This window comes from Perna viridis, chromosome 1, assembly GCF_037379345.1.
Source record: "Perna viridis isolate PV_CMFRI_1.1 ecotype Kerala chromosome 1, ASM3737934v1, whole genome shotgun sequence".
Lineage (NCBI taxonomy): Eukaryota > Metazoa > Mollusca > Bivalvia > Mytilida > Mytilidae > Perna > Perna viridis.
In genome coordinates, this window is record NC_142445.1 from 54466451 (window position 1) to 54489359 (window position 22909).

Here is a 22909-nt window from a genome sequence, read left to right on the forward strand (position 1 = left end):
TGATTTTACTTGGAAGAGAAATAAAAAAAATATTTTTCAGTTTCAAGTCACAAAATTCATGATGTTATAAGGATCAACTAAATAGATATCAAGATCCAGAGACTTTTGTTATATATTAACCAATTTTAAACAAACTATTAGAACGATGTTCAAATTTAACACCCATTAGACAAAGATCAGAATAAGAAAAAAAGACGGAAGTATTTTTTTAGGAAAAGTTTAAATAGGGGTGTAAAAATAACAAATGTGGCAGACTGTGTTTCTACCAAAAACATTTACTACCATGCACTGAACATTATAACCAATTTAGATTTCATCTCCAACAGAGAAAAGATAAAAAAAAAAATGTCAGGCCGTCCGATTATTTCTCAATATGGATCTCCAACGGAATACTTGGGTAGATTTCTTGACTATTTTCTGCTGCTTATATTTTAACGCCTAGAAACTTACGTACGCGACAGCTAAGAACTTTTACAGTTTCTGAATGGCTACAAATCTTCTATTTACCTATGATTAACAAGTATGTATATAATCATGTCCAGTCATGGACTAATTAAGGCAACAGAAAACGTCTACAAAATGTACTTGGAAATGAAAAAAAGAAGAGTATGCTATTCGACTTTCGAGCAAAGAGAACTTATTTCTAATATAAGAATTAATTCTTATTATCAAGGAATTCAAATTTGCTCTCTCTTATTTCATCTAGTGCATAAAATGTGCAATGGGGACAGTCTTTAGCCCTGAAAAATGCGACATACCAGCGTATGATCTTATTAACTTTATCGTTGAAAAATTCTCAAACAAGCACAACATAATTGTGCATCGAAATTTCTGAGATAAAGACTTGATTGTCTTGAATGGGCCTTTTTATCATCTTGATCAGCTTCAGATAGTTTTTAACATTGCTAATAAAGAACAAGAACAACTAATATTTACTTATACGTTCTCTTAAGTCCTCTGTAAATTTCTTAGAATTAACAACTTACATAATTGATTATGGCGTGGGCTCTGTTATGTTTCAGAAGAAGAAAGTTGGAGCAGCTCCTCGCCCAACTCCTGGCTACAGCCATGTCTTGCTTTGGTCATGTAAACTTAAAAGGTAGATTCATAACAAAAATATGGGGTGGGTGGGGGATTTTAATTATTTTTTTTTTATTCTTCACCAGATATTTGCTAGCCTAATTTTAGCTATTTGATGTATAGATATGTTCTACATACATAGCCACACCAGTTTTAGAGAAGAAATAACATTTTATTCACAAAGAAATGAAAGATTTGTGTGTTATCGTACCTCAATACTAGAAATGGTATGAAAAAAAATCCTGATTTTGAAATTCCAGCCCCATTTTTTTTTTAATTTTGTCATTTTTTTAGGGGCGGGAGGGAACGAAAATCTACTAATTGATTTATTTTATTTGGTCTTATCAATAATGAAATATCTTATTGAACTGAATATTTCTTTCACATGCCCTCCCTTGATATGTATATGATATTTTCCATATATTGTTTATCGTAAAGTTGAATGGCAAAAAAAAAAAACCCAACAAATCTGTCATATGCCTGAAAAAAAAATATAATTCATTTGCTATCGAAAAAAAATAAATTTTAACACACATTTTACACTGCACATATTTAAAAAAAATAAAAATTTTCAGACTATTCGGGCATGAAATTATGTTGTAGTATAGATCGATTTGAGAAAGTGACGATGTGACCGACTGCAAATACAGAAGAATCAGTTATTTCTATCCACGGCAATAATATTCTCTTTTGAGATGTTGCTACGAGAAGAACAACAATTTAGTATTCTTGTGTTTTCTGTGAACATTCTTCATTGTGAGTAGAATTTTTACAAAGATCATTGTTCATATTGCTTTAATGAAAAATTAGAAGAGACCTTTTTACTATATTTTCTTCTCTCAATGTGTTACAGTAGATGTGGTATTTCAATGATTCATTAACACTTATTTCCTCAATTTTCAATCAGATTAAAAATGTCGTCATTTTTATATCCTGCTGAGGAAACTTAGATCAACATATTCATATTAGTGAGTAATATGTTGGAGGCATTTGCCTTAAATGTGATAGAAGTATTAGTAGGTTCCCCTTTCAATAAAATGCACATGGATTTCATGTCACTTACCTTTGATTTAAGATAATTTCATCCTCAGGAGCTGGTAAAAGATATATCAAATATTTCTAAATTTATCAGTCAAACAGATTTGGGATCAACATCTTGCTTTTTTTCAGCCAATTTTCCCGAAATTGATGTTAGCGATTGCAAGATGTGCTGCCTTCAAAATTACTTTTATATACTAGAGTACCAATTTTAAGCTTGACTACCATGCCACTTCAAAAACTGCAGGGACACTTTGTAATATACTGCTTGTTCTGGTAAACTGTACATACATGAAGATGAAAATTTATGTGAATGTGTTAAGTAGCAGTCTTTGTAAGAATCATGCAGTTTCTGTAATAATAATGTATGTGATGTATCCTAAAAAAGACAATGTATTTTTATTTTAGTTATTAAGTTGTTTTATTGGTATATACATGTATTATGAAATGTGTAATCATTCAGTCCCATCTTTGTTCTTATGAGATAGTTCACATCAAAATATAATATAGTTTCTATTGTATTTCAATGTAATTTACAGAGTTTTCTACCTGAATTTTGAATTCTACAGTACATTTTTTTATAACTTTTATCTCTTAAGAACAAGGGCTGTGTGAAAGTCCGCATGTTACCATCTGTTTACTATATCATTTGAAACAAAATATCCACAAAAAAAAATGTGTGTTTTCCAACCATGTATCACATTATGCATGATTTTTATCTGGAGTGCTACTTAATTTATTAAGTGGATACTTATGTAAATTTTGTATGTGTTTCATCAATGTTTTACCTGACTGACACTTCTAAGAAATAGATTATGTAATATAGGTCTAGAGGTGTGATATAGGGTAAATGATATAGGGTTTAAACAAACACTTATATAATGCATATACAAGAAAGGTATATTTCTAAAGCATTATACCTCAGAATTTAGATCTAATAATTTGATATTAATGGCTTATCTTTAAAAGAAATTAAATTATTATTTTATTTTTCAGGTTTCTCTTTGTCTTCTGTTTTTGAAACTGGATATTTACAAGAATATTCAGCATTCAGGAATTCACTTCCTTATATGTTTTCTGTACCAAGTGATGCCAATCATGCTATTATACAATTCCGTGCAAGTTCTAATCTAGATAGCTGTGATACAAGAAAAGTACAAATGTAAGAACCTTTAAGAATATTCATTTAACATTTTTTCATGTTTTGCAACTAACAACATTATGATTTAATTTTTTGACTCCATAAAAACAGATAGGTTCATTTGCATGTGTTAAGGATCTTGTAAATAATCATTCATTTCATTATTTTGTTTTAATGTCAGGTATTTTTAGGCTGTTTGTTCATGTCAAGATTTCAAAAGGGTAATTTCAAATTGTACAAATTTATTTTAATGAGCATACTGTTATTTAATTCTTTGCCTATGTCATTTTCTTTTTATTGTAATTTTATAGTATTAATTTATATATATTATTATGCTGCTATATAATTTTTTTTTTCACAAATTCAGTCAGTTACAATATGGGAGTTTACCACTAGGAAAAAATGAAACATTTCCAAAAGAATTTTACTTAGACAGAACAGAAGTACAAGAAATCAATATCCAAAGTGACAACAAAACAAGAAATGTTGATCTTCTTCATCCACTTCCTGGTGATTGGTTTGCCATAGCTTACATTCCTGACAAAGATACTAAACTGAGACCTAAGGTAATTAACAGAGATAACAGAAATCTTTGTTTATAAACAATTTTAAGCCCAGTAGAAAAAAAATTTACATCCCAACAAGAAATTCATAATACTGGTTTGACTTGACTAGGGAAGTTACAAAATGAAATGATCTGTTACAAACAGAATATTGTGATGAACAATTGTAACAGAATTGTGGTATTTATGTTAAGTCTAGTAATTTTTCGAAGTTATATTTTAGCAACACTGTTTTCTGGGATAAATTTCTAAGATTTTGATGAAAGAACTTCAGACAGTCTAATAATGAAATAATATTTTTGTATTAGCTCATAATTTACTCACAATCATCAAGAAAAATACATGTACACACAGTAGAAGTCAGCAAATACACTTAAATAGTTGCATTGGTAATAATTAAGTGTCTTTTCATAAATTTACTGGTAAGAGTAATCAAGGTAAATAAGATTCTAGCAGAATTCAAAAGAATGTAATTCAGGAACAAAGACCAAACAGGGAAACAGACACACACAACAAAGAACATAAATAACCAAAATAATACATACAAAAGAAACAAAAGTATATGTAAATGAGCAACTTAGACTCCACTAAAAACTGGAAGCATGGACCAGGTGTACTAGTAGGGTAAGCATCCTCTGCTTTTCTAGAAACACCTGCTTAGTTGTTCATAAAAAGTCATTCTATAAATTTTTATTTATGGATGAGGTAGACAAGAAACATTTTGATATTTTCATATCTGACTATCATGTGGTTGTTTACAGGGATTATTTCCAACCTGTTACTACAAACTTGATGTGAAGTTTACAGCCTCTGTGCTAGATGGAATAGATGGCATTCATTTAAACCATGACTATCAAGTTCAAATAACAAAGCCAACACTTTACAGGTTACTTACCTTTCTTTGTTCCTTCACATATTGTATGACCATACAACACAGAAATGCAAAATTTATACAGTTGCTCTCTCCAAGTTGCTTAAATGCATGTGTTAAACTGTTTGCATGGTCCTTTTTAATCTGATTACACCTGAAATGTTCAGAACTATGTTAACAACTCTTAGAAAGTCAGTTTTTTATTTTACAATCTGGCATTTTTACACTGATATGAAGAACCAGTAATACTGTAACATACTGATATAAAATTAATGAAACATATATGTAGTTCGACACATAAAATACTGAAACTTAAATTGCAATTAAAAAGATATTTCATTATCAAATCACTGATTAGATATCCTCACAGAGATGGATTTCATCTCAATTATTTCTAGTTTGAGTTAAGATATATTTTGATTTGAGAAAATGACCTCCTTAGTAAAGGTTAGAAATACCTTGTTTTCTATTTGTTGAATGTTTTCTGTTTAGGTTTAGTATCGAAGAGATGACTTTAGCCTACCATGTCACAATTTCTGGATGCTCAAACTCAACTGGAAATGCAGGCAACTGTTCTGTAGATGTGTTGACTAGAGGACAAGGGGTACCAGATAAAAATCATTATGACAACAGCTACACTTGTAGTGAAGCAGACCAATGTAAAATCACTGTTCCTGTACTTTACCAACAAGGCCAGCAGTATATCTTGTTTTCTGCAACAGACATAGCATTTACATTTAATATCACTACCTCAGGTAGGGTTTTATATTAAGTAAATAACTATCTGGCTCATTAATGAAATAATACCTCATTAAATAATGGGAGGTATGTTGGAATCACCTTGTATGTCTGTCTGTTCAAATATTGTCACAGTTTTTTTTTTACTACAAATTGATGAATTGGTTTCAAATTTGGCTTTCTATAGATGGGGCATTTGTTGAAAGTGATTTTGGTAACTGTTGAGTATCAACTTCCTGTACAAATTGAGGCAACTTCAAGGTGTTCTAGTAAAGGTTTTTTCATGTAATTTGTACTTAATGAAAAATGGGAATTCAGACAAAAGATGAAATATCTAATCAGAATGAATAATACATTTTTAAAGTATCCAGATTTTCAGTTCACCGCCTTTGTTATGCTAAAAACATTTATGTATGTAACTATGGCATATTTTTCTTCCAGAATGTGACTCTCAGGACATTTCATCAAGTGTATCAAATGAATCCTGCATTATGTACCCTCTGATGGACCGATATGAGTACCAAGCTATCTTTAAGACTAAGTATACATACCTTTTTAATGGAACTGAAGTTAGACGTCCTTACACACTTTCTGAGAATACTACATATATTGTACCTTATGAGGTCAGAAGTGGGATAGACACTGGTGGCAGTATTGTAGTCAAACTAACATCAGTACTTAATCCAAAGGTAACAACATTTTCTTGATAGAAGTTATTCATTTGTTTGTCTACACTAGTACTGCAGTAGAAATGTACTGTAAATTCATTAAGATTGGACAACTGCTGAAAATTGAATACCAGTATTTACAGACCATATAGATACTTACAATCCCTCAGTGCTAATTTTAGACTATCACTAATGGTATAACTTTTATCAAAATGCATAAGATGCTACCATATTTTTGTGCCACCTATAATATATTGTATCAGAAAGACTGACTAAATGATTTACAAATGCATTAAATGCCAGTTATGAAAGATTTTAGATGTTTTTTTTTCTTTTTTTCTTTTTTTTATTATTACATATCAACATTACGATGATATGAGCAACATTGTTTCTGTTGAATGTGTAAACTTTTGGGTATACCAATACACCAATTACTTTTAAAATTATTACTAGGATATAAATGAAGAACCTAAGGTAAAAGTTGAGGCATGTATTCATAGAATCATGCCAGAGAGGACCTTATCCAGTGAATGTCCATCTACTGCAGCAAAAGTAACCCTCAATACAACAGGATCACCTATACAACAGCGTAAAGTCATTATGCCTTATCCTAAAGCTGGGACATGGTTTACCACATTGTCCATGTCATGTTTTATATCTAACTCAAAGTAAGGATGATACTAAACTCATGTTTATATTGTGGTATAAAAAATTGTAATATCAACTTTGCATTTTTATTTTTGTAAACATTTGAGTTACCTCCCCTTATTTTGAAATCAATGTTTTACTCATTATATTTGAACAGTAAAATCACTAAATTTTACAATTTGTATTTTAGAAATTAGTAAAGTGTTTATTTCAATGTTATTATTCTAGTTCTGTAGACTGCAATACAAGATTTATATTTACTAGTAGTTGCTGTTTAGTTTACATCTCAATTTGTGCATCTCTTTTAGCCAAGCAAATCTACTGTAAATATAGTATTTTTATATACTGTACATATTTTCATATTTTTTCAATAGATATATGTGCATGGGAATTGGTATTCACAAAATTAATTTTCTATACTCTGTGAAAATGTTTATTTTTCATAACTTCAAAAATTAATACCTGCTATATGACCATTTGACAGAACCAGAATGCAGGTGTTACCATATTTATATGTATTTTGTTATAGCAATATCTCATTTGTTCCCTGTGGAAACAAGACATTTAATGTGTCATTAGAAATCCAGGCAGATAGATGTGTTGAGGGTCAATGTAATGACAAAGGTCACTGTGCTGTATTCCTTCAGGGGAGATTACTGGTATCTACATGTATATGTTCTGGAGGTAAGATAATTTAAGTGTTATTCCTATTTATTTCCTTACCCGTGTAAAAAAAAACATTTTTTACAGTTCTTATAGCTTGATATTTTCTTTGCCAGGCTGTTGCTGTGATGTAAAAAGATATTGGCACTTTATAAGGACAGTATGCACTACTGAGATTTTAATTAAGCTTTGAGATTCACAGTCCTATGTTTACCTCAACATTTAGGACTGAGTATACCTTGAATGAGCATCATTAATCTGTGTAGGATGGACTGAGTATACCTGAATGAGCATCATTAATCTGTGTAGGTTGGACTGAGTATACCTGAATGAGCATCATTAATCTGTGTAGGTTGGACTGGGTATGCCTGAATGAGCATCATTAATCTGTGTAGGTTGGACTGTGTATACCTGAATGAGCATCATTAATCTGTGTAGGTTGGACTGGGTATGCCTGAATGAGCATCATTAATCTGTGTAGGTTGGACTGAATATACCTGAATGAGCATCATTAATCTGGGTAGGTTGGACTGAGTATGCCTAAATGAGCATCATTAATCTGTGTAGGTTGGGCTGAGTATACCTGAATGAGCATCATTAATCTGTGTAGCTTGGACTGAGTATACCTGAATGTTCATTGTTAAATCTGTAAACAGTTTCTCTCTTTTTGTCTGTTTTGTATAGGTTGGACTGGGTATTCCTGTAATGATGGGTCTGACATAGCTCCAGGGAATGAACAGTTGATAGAGCTTATATTACTGACCATCAGCCATATCATGTTTATACCAGCCATCATCCTAGCTCTATATAGGAGACATTATGTAGAAGCATTGGTCTACTTCTATACAATGTTTTTCTCTGCAGTAAGTAAAAATTGTCACCATTTTTGCTTTTTTGATAATCATTTTAGACTTGTTTCACATAACTTCAGTTTTAGCAGGAGATTAGCTAGGTGCCACAATCAAAGAAGATATCATTTATGGGACATAAATAACTTGCTTTGTCTATGATTTGTATGTAATTTTTTGTCGTGTACACTTCCTGTTAATGATGGAGTCAGCAAACTGACTTGCTCAAGACAAAACTTGCAAGAGACATACACCAATTACTTCAATAGAATCATTTTTATGACGATTTAGTGAAATGAAAATAGTACCATACCGGTATATACCAAGTACATATATATAGAAATTATCTAGAGAGTCAATCATTGTTGACTCACTTGCCAAATTAGAGTGAATGGCACTATTTTTTTCTGTATAATATAACCATCCATCAGAAACAGTCTGTTGAGCCACTTATTTTTTAAGTTGCTAGTTGGCAGTATTTCAAAATTTAAAAAAAATATATTTTCATTCTTAAATGATAAATGTTCTATTTTTTTATAATGACATTCTCTTGGTTCATACCAGGATCATTCTGTGATGCTAAGTGACTAGTATAAACATAATGCCATTATATGTTCAATATCCAATGGTGTCAATTAGAGTTGAAATATTTGTTGTTTTGTCACTATTATTATATGATACCTCTACTCTAATATATTGCGATCACCTTGTCTGTCCATCTGTCTGTCCTTCCGTCTGTCCATTACATTTTTTCGTAACAGATTTCTCAGCTTCTATTGGAGGCAATGCTTAGATATTTGGTATATTGCTTATGCATGATGACTTGTACCATGATTTCTCTTTTCAGGTTCCTAACTCATCTACTTCCTGTTAACTGATATACTTCGTCATTTTGCATAATTGACATTTTTCTTACAGATTTATCAGCTTCTATTTGAGGGAATGCTTAGATATTTGGTATATTGTTTTGCATGATGACTTGTATCATGTCTCCTTTCCCAGGTTGAGTAGGGGTATTCTCAGCACAACATAGCATACAACCTCTTGTTTTGTTTAACATGGTTTCAAAGTGTATGATTTATGATTTTAGTTTTACCATGCCTGTGATGGAGGAAGGTCAGAGGAGTACAGATACTGTATAGTCAAACTTAATGTTCTTAGTTTCTGTGATTTCTTTGGATCAATCACTTCTATATGGGTGACACTCATTGCCATTGCTAAGTTACCACGGACAATAAAGAATTTATTGCATGTGGCAGGACCATTGTTACTAGCTATGGGAATAGAACTAGAAAGAACAAGTGTTTATTTATTTGCAGTACCTGGAGCTATAGGTTTGATCCTTATAGCTGTTAGTTGGGTAAGATAATTATTGGGAATAGTATACTCTTTAGAAAAGATACATATTTGTAAGTGTTTGGCCATTGATACCAGAGGACTTATAATAAGATAAGTCTCAATCAAGGACATGGCTAGTTTAACACAAAACAAGAAAAAAATCAGGTATACAAAAAAATAATAACCAAGGTTACAAAGGTACATTTAAAAGTCTTTAAGCATGTCCTTGATTATGATACTTTCAGTCCTTCTTACATGACAAGGAAGGAAGTAACAATGAGATTTTAAATTGCATCTTAGGTCTCACTAACCACTTCCAGGTAAAATGGCCACCCCCTATATAGTACCAAAAACAAACTGAAATTAGATATATGCATTGTAAGTGCTTTATTTGTGTGTATTCTGATCAAAATTAGTCAAAATAAAGCTGAGAATGTGTACTTTAAAATCATATTTGCAATTTACTACAAAAGTGTATGAATATTCTTGCATGTGTGAGTTATTTGTCTCCATGCTGTCAGTTAGCAGAAAATGTAAAAATGTTGATTTTCAGTATTAGTTATTCAAGTAAATTTTATCAAGAATTTCTATGATCATTGTTCCATTAGCATAATGATTTTGAAAGCTTTATTTTCCAAACTTAGCATTGGTATGCATCTTTAAGATGTCATTTGTCCTGGGTATTCACAGTGAAACTTGTGACATGTAAAATAATGTAAATGTTAGAAGTGGTTACAGGTTAGTGAGACCTTAGAATTACCTGTGTGGAAATGAGCAAAGTTATTTTATAAAAATTTATTCATTTTTTTTTAATTTGATTACATGTAATTATAAAAATTAACAACAATTTCTATTGACACAGAAATAATAATAATAAAAGAAATTCTACTAGTATTGTTATACACAGTTTCACTGATAACAACATGATATATATGTTGTACTTGTGATTTGTGTAAGTTTAAGTGAAATTGTTTCTGCATGTGAAATATTTTCTTTAATATTACAGTCACGAAGATGTTACCAGCGGAGGAAATGTTACCCTCCCTGTAAGCGTTACTTTTTTTGCCTGTTACCAGGGTTACTTACGGCAGGAGCTGGTCTTTGTATATTTGCATTTGCTGAGAATGCCAAGAACTATAAATATACTCACAGTGCATGGCACATGTTGATGGCTACGTGTACTATGTTTTTACTGCCACCAAAACCTAAGAAGAAAGGTGAGATTAAACAAATAAAACTTCATATAACCTTTTTCGTAGTATTTGATATAATTTGAGGAAGCCAGGCTTAGATCAAGAACTTTCCATTAAGTGTCTATTCTTTAATAACCCATAATGCATTGTTTCCTTCTTTTCCTTTTTGCTGTCTGTGTTTTAGGGAGTTTTTTTCTTTTTGCTTCTTGCCTCTTTTAGTTCTGAAAATTTGTAAATATGGAAAGCTTTTACTATGGTCATAATTAGTTGTAGAAGTTTTATAGTGTTTGTCTATAGTTTTCATCCTTTGGCTGAGGTATCTATATCAAATAACTGGTACTTTTATACAAAGGAGAAGTGAAATTTTTGTTATTTATTTGGCCACACACACATCATCTGGAAAAATATTGTAGCCACATGTATGTATTAGAATTATTAAGAAATTCTTACATAGTGTTTTATAATATCCATTTTGTTATATTATTACCATTTCATTCTTGATGTCTTATTATAACCTTTTCTTCTGCAATTCATCAATCAAATGACAGTTTTCAGACTAACATGATAATTAGTAGATAAAAATAGACCTTAACGGCACTCCTTCTTAATTCATTGGCCATTACAAATGTTTTATTGTATATCCTTCTTTTTGTTGTGAATATTTTACATTGTCATTATCAGTTTCCCTTCTTCTGATATATGGTTACCTTTTTTATTATAATACTGCAAAAAACTTGGAAGTCATATAACGGTATGGCATTTTTGACGTGGGTGTAGTCATTATCGTTGACTTGAACTACTGGTATTTAGGAGTTAGGATAAGAAAAAGGGCAAGAAAAAGCATTTTTCTTATTTCAGGTCAATAACTTGAGTAAAAATGAATGCATCTCTTTTAAATTGTATGACAAGGTGCCGTAAAATAAAGGAAAGTCTGGGATTGATTACTGGGGATGTGTGATTTGAGCCCAGTAAGAATTAGGGCCCACAATGGATTTTTTGAAATTGCATCATAAAGTGCCACACCTCAAAAGGAAGTTTTGGATTGATTTTTAAGGTTGTGACTCAAACTATTTATGAATTAAGGGCGAAAGAGGGGTTACTTTGCTTCAGGTCAAATCAATATCCTGTGACAAATGTCTATCATAATGATAATCATTATCAAAATTCAAGATGTATCTAGTTTGACTGGTGTGTCCATACTTGCTCCAACTGTTCAGGTTTTGACGTCTGCGGTAGTATCAAGCTCTACCCTGCAAAGCCTTTTATTAGAAGATGCTTCCACTTAATTTCTTTTTTATTTTGTTATCTACTTTTATATACCACATTTTTTGGGTGTTAACATTTCCAGTGTTAGATTGTTGTTTCATCCTTTGTTATAAAGATGCAGTTCAACTAAATTGGTAGGATCAGTACAATTTTAGGAGATTTATTTAAAAAAAATGTAAAATTGATCAAAATAGTATCATTCTGAAAAGTGACAAAATATCAATATGTGTGTAAATTTAACTCAAAATTTACAGCTAAAAATAATTATTTTGTCAATTTCCAGTAATAAAGATCACCTATTTATATTGTTACAAGTATGAGCTATTTTATAATCCCCTATCCCCGGTACATTTTAATTTGTATATACATTGTACCTAGTGGCCAGTCCGTGCTTTTCTTTGTAGGACAATACAAGACTGATGAAAGCAATTCTATAGTTTTTATGGTATAAAACTATATGTTGATGTATTATGCAGTAGCTGAAGTTATGTTGTGTTTCTTTATATTCAAACTTAGTTGCACAAAAATGAATTTGCAAATTATCCATAGTTAGGCGAAATAAAATAAATTGGTAGATTCTCATCCCCTCCTGCCCCTAAAAAATTGACAAGATAAAAAAATTGGGGTGGGAATTTTAAAATTCAAATTTTTGTTTGGCGTCGGTTTCTAGTAATGAGATACTATAACACACATATCTTTCATTCTTAGAGATTAAGATGATGTGAATTTTCTAAAACTGATGTGGCAATGGGTTTAGAACATATCTATACTTTAAATAGATAAAATAAGCCTAACAAATATCTGGTAAGTAATAAATAGTAAAAAATAAAAATCCTCCCACCCACCCCACATTTTTTGTGAAGGTTGGATGAGAATCTACCATTTAAGTTTACTTGACCTTAAACAAATTTATGTTTATTATTTTTAGTTAAATATAATAAAATTAAAAACTTCCTTGTTGTTAGCTGAAACATTCATTGTATAATTTTTAGACCAAGGAAGATGCCTAGACTCTATAGATATTTGTACTATTGAGTTGTCTTTTGTGCAACCTAGTCCTGAATATTTCCTTGTTCCCTCCCTTTGTATGTTTTACTTTTGTCTTTCTGTTCTCATGTTTGTACACTTAGTACTTAAGTGTTTCAAAAAATCATCTATTTAGTTTTCTGTAGTGCACATAGATATCTGCTATAATTGATTACTTATAAACAAGAAATTATGAAAATTGCTTTGGTTGAATTACAAATTTTTTATATGTCATTTACTACCATTATGCTAAAAAAGAACTTTCATCCTCACAGCAAAGTATCAACATTTAAATTGTCAAAGAAATCAATGTTGTTTCCTAAGAGATGTAATTCTGGATTAACAACATTAAACTTTGTACTTGTAAAACTATCATTAAAGAAAAGCAAGCATAGACATTTTATAATGAGTATTTGTGTTGAGTTTAAAATCCTGTTTACCTCTAAGTTTTACCCGTGATTCTGTCTACAATAAGACACCCTTTTTGTATGAATTTAAAACAGAACGTTTTGTGGTACCTACTTGTAGGTGCACTTTTTATAACATGTTAAGTAGATGACATTTTTCATATTAAGGTCACGAAGATAATAATGATTAGGAACTGAAAAACTAAAACGGAATTTGTTTGTGCTTTTCAGAATATGAACTCAGTGGAGAAGACAATGGATACTGTATAACAGATTGTCTGTCAGATGATCCAAACTCCACACCTATGACAAGACACAGAGAAAATGATTCCATCGCAAACCTTATTATATAATCTTTTTTCTCCCATTTTAAGCCAGCAATTAAAAATGCACAATGACTTTTTATTCACCTGGCAGTGATTAAATTTCTGCCAGAGTTTTCCTGCCATTTTACATTTTCCAAGGTTTCTACAGATTTCATGAGAGAAACTGATTCTCCTTTAGCCTATTCTTGATTTAAGTTATTTCTCCACTCTCTATGGTAAAATTAAGATTTTACCAGCTCCAATGGAGAAATAATTTAAACGACTCATTACTAAAAGAGAATCTGTTTGTAACTATTCAATTACTCTACACATTCTGTTTTATCTTTCAAAACTTAATATATCTTTACATGAATTTTATACGAGCCTGGTCTTTTTAGATTGATCTGAATATTTTATACAAGTGGCATATTGCAACATGTACAACATATTGTATATCAGGTAATTTTGGCTGGGTGTTAATTTTGATCTATTTTAGTGGTTTGTCTAAAAATGCCAAAATAATTTCCGCAAAATATTCACACTTGGCTTAAGTACTTCTGCACCACTTATCATTCACCAAAATTTTTCATCTACCCCTTTGCCTCAGGATTGCCAAATTTTACACCCACCAAAATAACTGACCATATGGTATTAATTTAAAAAAAAACTTTTCTCTATTTGTGGACCTTTTACAGTTGAAAAGCATAATATGGATTTATGGCATTACTTTAGTCTGCACTCTTTTTGCCACTTCTCACTTGGTTAGGAATTGTTTACTTGTACAAGACCATAGAGCTGGAAAAAAAGAAAAATGTATTAAAAATGTAAAAGAATGCTAATGAATTACTCCTCAGGTGTAGATCTGATTATAAGTGCAATCTCATTATTTACTAGTATACAGTCAGGGGAGGTAATTATTTGCTAGCCAAATAAACAATGGGTTACACTTAACTCTGAAGCATGCCATATAATTTTTATGTGTTGAAAGGCAATCTTATAAGGTCAAGTTTTATAGCAAGTTTGAAAATTAAGTATACCAATAACAATACAATATATATATGGTAGGCTAATGTGGCCTTAAATTGCTCTTTAGGTAGAAATCTGCCCTATATTATACCAATATGTCCTACTTTTTTTACCACAGAACACCTGTGTGATGTTTTGGACACTGTCTTTAAGTTGGAATAGCTGTCTATTTTGATGGGCTTAACAACTCAATTTTATAATCAACCAGTGCTTTTTGATAGCTATTCAAACTACCTGGGGGTCTAACTAGGTATGTATTGAAATCAGTATCACTTATTGTCAATTTGCTGCAATGCAAGAGTTCATTAAGAACATGATATATTATCTGCTTTAAAAAAGTTGTGAAGAGCCTGCAACATCTGATAAATAATTACTTCCCCTAACAAGTTTTTTAATCATATCATCTGTAGGAAAAGCCATTTTATCCTGAATGTAAAACTATCTGTGATTAAGTATTTTTTCTTATTTTCTTTTGATATTTTACTTTGTATTATAATTTGTTAGGATTTGTTCCATAAGGAAGTCAGTTTTATTTTTTTTTTAAAATGTACATATATTGTTATTTGTTGATTGTTAAATTTTGCTATTGATTTAATTACTTTATGTTAGGCACTGTGTTTTATGATTTGTGGCATTGCAATCTATACAATAAACAAGAGCTATTTCTTTTAGTTCATGTGTACTTTCTATTTTTTGTCCTTTTTATCATATCAATAATTATAGGGCTGGCAACAAATACTGAAGTAATCAAGTACTTGGACATGAGGCTGTGTACTCGGGTAACATTTTTATTTGGATACCTGTTTGCATTTTAAACATCTTGATGCAGTTCCCAAAATAAGGTCCATTTGTGCAAAATTTCCCTTTGTACTGCTAATTAATATCAATTAACAATGTATACAAACAGTTCAATGAAATGATTTGATACTTTTTGTAAAGGTGTTTGTACACAGATCAACAATTAACTTGGAAGCCGTAAGTATATCAATGTCATTGGAATTAAATGAACATTCAATGTTCTCTAGTTTATGATGCAATATTGTTAAGTACATGTAAATTATATGAAAAGTTGTAATCTCAGTTGCTAACTCCCTGGAACATATGATACAAAGTGTGTCTATCAAGTAGGACTTCATTAACTTAACAAAAATTTGTTGACACATCTCTTATTTGGTACATAAACACTGTAATATAAATTGCTATTATGAAAGTTTATTTGTTGAAACAGTATCCATTTTTTTATTGTGCAAGGTAGAGTAATACACATGCTGACAAGGTTGTTGTCATTGAATGTGTTCTTGTTAATTTGCATGTCGTCCAGTAAGATAAAGGGCGATATCATTACAGTTTGACTTGTAAAGAATAATAAAAATAACGCATTTCAACCAAAGTAAGTATATTTCACCAAATTTTGAAGTTGTACCCGAGTACACGAGAACCATCACCAAATACCCAAGTAGTAAACTTCATATCTTTTGCCATCCTTGATATATTATATTTAAATCTATTTTAAGAAACTAGTCACATCTGTCAGGTAATGTATTTTATGGGAAGTCTAATGCTTAAAGATGACAACTTTTTTTACCTTCAAACCTATAGTTTTCTTAGAATACTTTGCAACAGAAATATATTTAACTTGATCATCAAACATACTAGTGAAATGAATGCACTGGCTTTCTGTAATAATTCATCAATGCAATATAGAATAAGCCATAAATGTATGGTAGTACCAGTAATCAACAGTTTGTTTTTTTTTTATCAAACCAGTATGGATGAATGCTTGTCAATTCAAATTCCACAATAGTTTTTGATCATGAATTTCTTGCCAATTGCCATTTGAGATATTGTTATCTTTTGTGCTTTTTTAAAGGTGCATGTACATGTATGTAATTAGTATTTGATAGAAATATGAAATTTGTGAAATTAAAAAATTGCATGGTCTAGTTCAATTTAAAATACTTCATAATACTTTGTAAAGTTTAAGAATAAAAAACTTTTATTATACATAACTATTATGACAAGATCATTCAATTCTGCCAAATGGAAATAAGCACTTATTATGACAATATCGTTCAGATAAATGGAAATAAACACTTATTATGACAATATCATTCAGATAAATGGAAATAAACACTTGCAACTTACTGATGAAAATCATGATTTTCTCTGGCATTTGTTTACAGAAAGGGCATTGCTTAGTACACACATATTTAATCCAGTGAACTGTATATTTTGCTATAGCTATTGATACAAGAAGATTTTTCTACTGTTCATCATTTGTAGATCATTATTATCTAAGGTTAATGTTAGAAACAAGCTTTTTTCTCTTTAGAGATGGGGTCACATTGTCATGAAACTAACTACAATGTATATCATATGAACTAGTTCTGTTTACTGTACACTGTGTGACTTGAAAGACTGATTTTCATTCTTTTTCTTACTATTATAATGATAAATTCATTCTCTAAAGACAATTTTTTTACTGAGTTGTTTTCATGAAACAAAAAATTTATATTGTAGTTCATTAAAATTACACTTGAGAATTTATAAGCTGTCAAAATTGTACCTAAATTAAATGTCAATGCATAATCAAGTATTAAAGTAAAGGAAGTTCCTTTTTTATTTTTGTCAGATTTATTTCTAATCTCCAAATATTATACAATGACCATTTTTTTTAATATATGACAATTGTTTAAGACTTACTTTATCACTATAAAATCTCACATTACACTGCTACTGCTAGATCTTTTTGCTATTAAAACCATTTTATGGTCTGTTTTATCAACTTTTTAATAAACTTAAAAAAGATATAATTTATTTTGTTTTTAGTTGTGTTTACCTGTAAGTGTAAGTTTTTAGGGGAACATCCGAAACATGCAAGTCCCGCCAATCTGATAATATAATTTCACTCAAGGATGCTTCCTCAAACTGAAAACAAATTTCTTTGAACTCTGCATCACTGGATTTGCTGAGAAATTTTTCAAAAGAATGTAAGGATAATGAGGTTTTTGACAGATTTATCTGCCCTTGAAATGTGTTCATTTTCAGTACATTTTAATGAAATTATAACTTAATTTACCTAAATAATATGAAAAATCTTCATTTTTTTGTTTTTGTTTTGTTTTGTTCAGATGGTGCAAATAGTCAAATTAAACTTTTAAAATGGTAGGTTTTCCCATACCATGTTTCATCCACTGCATGATTCTTACAGTGACTGACACTTAATGACCTTGCATGGTTAAAAGGATATAAGAGTTTTTTAACTAATACAGGTATACTCCAAAATGCACATGTTCTTCACCCTTTAGAATTGTACATATGAAACAAGTTTACATGTAGAAGATTTAAAGATACCACATCTCTGTTAAAAATATAATGTTGGAAAAACAGGAATTAGGTGTAAAGATCAATTATAAGAGAAAATAATGGACTTTTGTACTTTTACTAGCAAAAGCCAAACAACTAGAAACTAACCAGAGAGAAAGTTGTTCTATATCCTATGTTTGTTTGCTATCCTTTTGCCAGTTTGAGATTTTAATCATAGCTTGTTATAATTATTGACAGTTTCAATTAAATATTTTCCGTTTTTATTTATAAGAGTGAATGTTATTAAGTCACTGTATTTCAGGACAAAGCTTGTTTCTTTGTGTTGAAATTTTTAACACCAATTATGCAAATATCATTGGTCGATATTAGCTTCCAGTCTAGTTGTAACCTACTGAGTAGGTCAAAATAAAACACGAAATTGGTGATTTTTCCCTTATGCGATTAGATACACCAATAAAACTTTTCACACTGGTGTTTCAATGTAATTTGAGCATTTTAACATTAACTTGTGAAAATTGTGGAATTTCCCTGCTGAAGTAGTTATATGAAGATTTATATGCCTCCACTCAACTACTGTCTGTTCGTCCATCATTCCACCATCTGAATTCAGTCGAAATTATCTCGCTTTCCAATTGATAGATTTTAAACTTATTGTGTAGATTTAGTTTTGGGTGCTGATATTAACTTCCTGTTTGGTAGGACTTTTCACTATATAGAATGATACTAGAGAAAATGTTTGTCACAAAAATCTTGGCTCCCACTAGATGAATTTATTTCAAATTTGTGAGTGGCTTAATATAGATGAGCCATACGTTATAAGCTATTTTGGTTGCGGTCTAATATCAACTTCCTGTATGAGTGGGGTTAAACCTAGCAGGAAAATGTGTGAAACTTCACGTTCTTACAACAATCAAGCAAATTAAAACTTAGTGAAATGAACCTTCACAGTAAAAACTTTGGTAAATATTTTAAAAAACAAGAAAAAAAAATTACTTCCACAATGTAATATTTAATGATTCTGTATTTCATGACATGATTAATGTACACCAATTATAAAACAATCTCTAGGTCCTTGATAATATTCATCAGCTTTTCTCTTCCTTACTCTTCTGTCTCATTGCTGAAACAAAATAATGAACTTAAATGAAAAATTCAGTTAAATACATGTAAGACTGCTATTAATGGATACAATGCTAGATCAACTTGATCATTGGTTTGTATTTAACCACAACAAAAATTCCCTTAAGGAACACCATTACTGACACCTTAATGGATTCTATTTATAAGAACAACACTGTATATCTAAATGACTTTAATCACACTGTGTAGTCTTAGAAGGTATTAACTCTCAAGGACTTTCAGGGCTATTTGTCGATTTATTTCTGTTTGACATTTAAATGATATTAAGTACTACATTTCTTGATTAGCTGTTGAATTTTGTAAATATTTCTTCTAGACATTTCTTTGGTCAGCAAACATCTGAATTATACCCTGTATATTTTGGAGAATAGAAACTGTAATGTACACACATGTATTGTTAACTAGATGTAGTTACTATGGTGATCACAGAAATCCCTTAATTTTAAATAACTTTACTGTATTTCATAGCTCAAAAACATAGTCTTGTTACAGTGAGTTATAGAGTTAAATTTTGGGAATAGAGGTTGAATTATCATTATCAGATGAAATGTCTTAGGTAGTTAACCGGACAATTAACGAAGAGATTCAAACTTTTTATTATTTCATAGGTATTTTAATCTAAGTTTGATAGAAAGTTTAAAAATCTTTGTAATTGTCCAGTTAACTACCCAAAAAAGTTTATCAGGTGATTGTCCTTTCATTAACTCTATTCCCTGAAGTGTGACTAACAGACAGACTTGAGGATCAATATATACCCCAGATTCTTGAGCTAGGTTTAAAAAAGAGAAGGTCTTGTAAATATATAATTACCAATAATGACTACCATAGTGCCTTACCTTCTCTCATTTCGTCTCTAGCTTTCATTCTCTGTATAAATCCATGACTTTTACTCTTCCTGAACTGTTCAAATGGATCTTTGAGATCCATGCCTATACCTTTAAACATGTCATTTCTATCCCTGGCATCAGCAGCACTTATAGGGTCTACAATACCCTGCTCCTCAGCTCCTAAACCTTTACCTCCCCAACCTAAAATCAAGTCAATAAGGTATATTCCGTTCTAAATAAAAAAATGAACTGTCATTTGAACATAAAATTTGTAAGTACACAAAAATATATCATGTGACAACTGACTCTCCTTATATATTTCGAGTTTATAACAAAATTGCAAATTATGCAAGTCTGTACTATGGAAATGTTGCTGAATTTTTTTTTAAATGAGTTAGCGCTGGTCCCAAAGTTTAAACTTTTCTATTTCGTCAGTCTTTCACTTTACAAACCGCAACTCAAACATCCACCTCAACTAATATACAATGACTGTTCATATCACCGTTTTTAAGTTCTGAGACATCGTTAAATGTTACAGGAAAGTGGATCAAAATTAGTAGGATATTTTGATATACCCATTTTCATAAGTAATTGATGTCCCTTATTATCATGTCCAAGTTTGCTGTCTCCTCCAACAGAGGGTGATGGTCCTCCTACAGACATAAAATCTCCAGCAGATGATGAGCTGAAAGACACAAGTTGATTTTATAATGGAGCCAATAAATCACTCTTATAATCATCCAACAAGTAAAATATGAATGAAGTTTTACACTTCCTACCCAAAGCAAGAGCAAACTCTATGTAAATATTTGTCTTTTTAAAAATTGAAAGATGAACAACCGAGAAAATTGTTCTGTATTTTTCTAATATAATATAGAATTTTTTTCTTACATATTTGATAAACAAAACCTGTTGTAATCTTATTCATACTTACAATGACCCCAAAGGAGGAGTCGGACTTCTTGAAATCTTGGTTCTGACTGGAGAAGGAGATTTACTACTTCTCTGGTAAGGTAATGGAGACTCAGACCTGGAATCCAATAAATAATATGACTTGTAGAAAATGACACAGATTCTATTCAATCTAAAATAGCACAATGTAAAACTAGTTATGAAATGCTTCTAATTTTCTAAAGTTATTTGGAATAACCTGCTTTGCAGCAGCTTACACTTGTAAATACCAATTAAATTAAGAATGGAATTCACTCAAAATATAAAGGATTGATTCATAATCAAAACTGTTTTGTTTGGGATCATTTGAAGCACAGACTGTATTGTTGATGACATTACAGTATAAAACATGATTATATAAAATAACTTGCTCTGCCAAAAGTCCACCAAACAACTAGTAAGCTTTTTGTAAATCAGATATAATCATATTTAGATAGAACAAATTTCCCAACCAAATAAAGTCATTAAGGTGTGTATGTTTGGAAATTGTGAGACTAACATATTATATAATGTTATCTACAGGTTAGTATTTTCACTAGACATTGTCATTTTAAGCATCAGTGTTTAATTGACTCAAATAGTATTTTGAGAACTTGTCATTTATATCACAGAAACAAATACCGGTAAAACAAATCAATATAAATTCTTTCATCCTAACATGTAAACATTTGACCCTGCATCTATGTATTCCACCATTGCCTTGAACTTTGACCCTACAATTACATTAACGTCAGACTAAATTGAAGGCTGTACAGCCTTTTTATGAATGGACTGACAGACAATGGGGCAGATAGTAGCACGAGTACATCCATGTGACAAGTCTGTGGTAAAGGGGAAAAACTAAAATTACCTTGACCTGCTCCTTCTCCTTCTACCCCTCGGTGGTGAAGGGGTCAATGATCTCCTTCTATAAACAGGTGACCTAGAGTTTGATTGTGATCTTGACCTAGATCTAGAGTATGATCTTGACCTTGACCTTGACCTTGACCTTGATCTTGATTTTGATCTTGATCTACCTCTTCTTTCTTCCCTTTCCATTTCCTTTTCTTGATCTCTGATTTTCTTTGCCCGCTGCTTAGCTTTGAAAAATTCATATAGACCTAGCTTTTCCCAACCTTCACTGAAAACAGAATTATGTGAATTTATCTTATATCTCTTTAAAATCTTCCAAAGTATTTATTCAATTCACTCTTGATATTCATTATTACCTACTAACTTTACAAAATAAGTCCAAATGATAAGCCCATTCTGCTACCATACAGTCTAACTACTTATTAATATATGCTAATGACCCTACTTTGGGTTAAATACTTATAAAATATAGATGGATAAAAATATTAATGGAGTTAATTATTATTTTATCTCCATGATTCAAATACCTTGAAATATTCTCAGTTAATGAAATGATCTGTAGCAAACAACTGAATTGCAAAACTATTATTTACTATCTTATGCCTTTGCAGTTTTTTTAAAATGAAACTGAAGATGAATCAGTTCATTTTGGCAAGTAAAAGTTATCAAGTAAAAATTTGAATTTCAGATATCTGATAATCCCTTTTAATTTAATTTAACTGGCACTTGACAGTTCTAACTCCTACACAGAGATTCAGAGTCCCTATATCATTTGAGTAACAATTCATTATAAGCATTGAGTAATCATCATTTGAAGGATAATAAGTTGATATTTAGTACCTGTCCCTTGGTCTTTCATGTGTAGGCATACTATAGAAAGCTTCCACAGCTGCCAGTAATCGCTCACTGGGAGGCATTGGAGGTGGGAGTCTGATGTCTCGAGGGTCTAACGACTTGTATTCATTCTCATGGAGCTGAAAAGGTTAACAGATA

At 30.8% G+C, this 22909-nt stretch overlaps 2 protein-coding genes across 3 annotated transcripts in view; one reads left to right on the forward strand and one right to left on the reverse strand.

Annotated features, from left to right (window-relative positions):
* Nucleotides 1-1758: 1758 nt before the first annotated feature.
* On the forward strand, nt 1759-17629 carry LOC148629410 (post-GPI attachment to proteins factor 6-like). Of its 2 annotated transcripts, XM_088550476.1 has the most exons (13): nt 1759-1836; nt 3115-3280; nt 3627-3825; nt 4584-4708; nt 5186-5448; nt 5873-6120; nt 6553-6767; nt 7277-7431; nt 8095-8273; nt 9349-9618; nt 10603-10813; nt 12460-12500; nt 13720-17629. In XM_088550476.1, exons 1-13 carry the CDS (start codon nt 1776-1778, stop codon nt 13756-13758), a joined length of 2172 nt encoding a protein of 723 aa, XP_088406602.1. In that variant the 5' UTR covers nt 1759-1775; the 3' UTR covers nt 13759-17629. The 2 variants fall into 2 exon arrangements, with proteins under 2 accessions (XP_088406602.1, XP_088406594.1); XM_088550468.1 differs by lacking the exon at nt 12460-12500 and having other exon boundaries at nt 13720-15490.
* A 1510-nt stretch (nt 17630-19139) lies between these two features.
* The window catches only part of LOC148629411 (calcium homeostasis endoplasmic reticulum protein-like), a 53549-nt gene continuing 49779 nt past the window's right edge, over nt 19140-22909 (reverse strand). Inside the window, exons 14-19 of the mRNA XM_088550488.1 lie at nt 22757-22890; nt 21915-22184; nt 21048-21143; nt 20689-20798; nt 20123-20314; nt 19140-19266 (exon numbers count right to left, since the gene is read on the reverse strand). Coding sequence (XP_088406614.1) covers nt 19232-19266; nt 20123-20314; nt 20689-20798; nt 21048-21143; nt 21915-22184; nt 22757-22890 — 837 coding nt within the window. The 3' untranslated portion in view covers nt 19140-19231. The remainder of the gene's footprint in view (nt 19267-20122; nt 20315-20688; nt 20799-21047; nt 21144-21914; nt 22185-22756; nt 22891-22909) is intronic.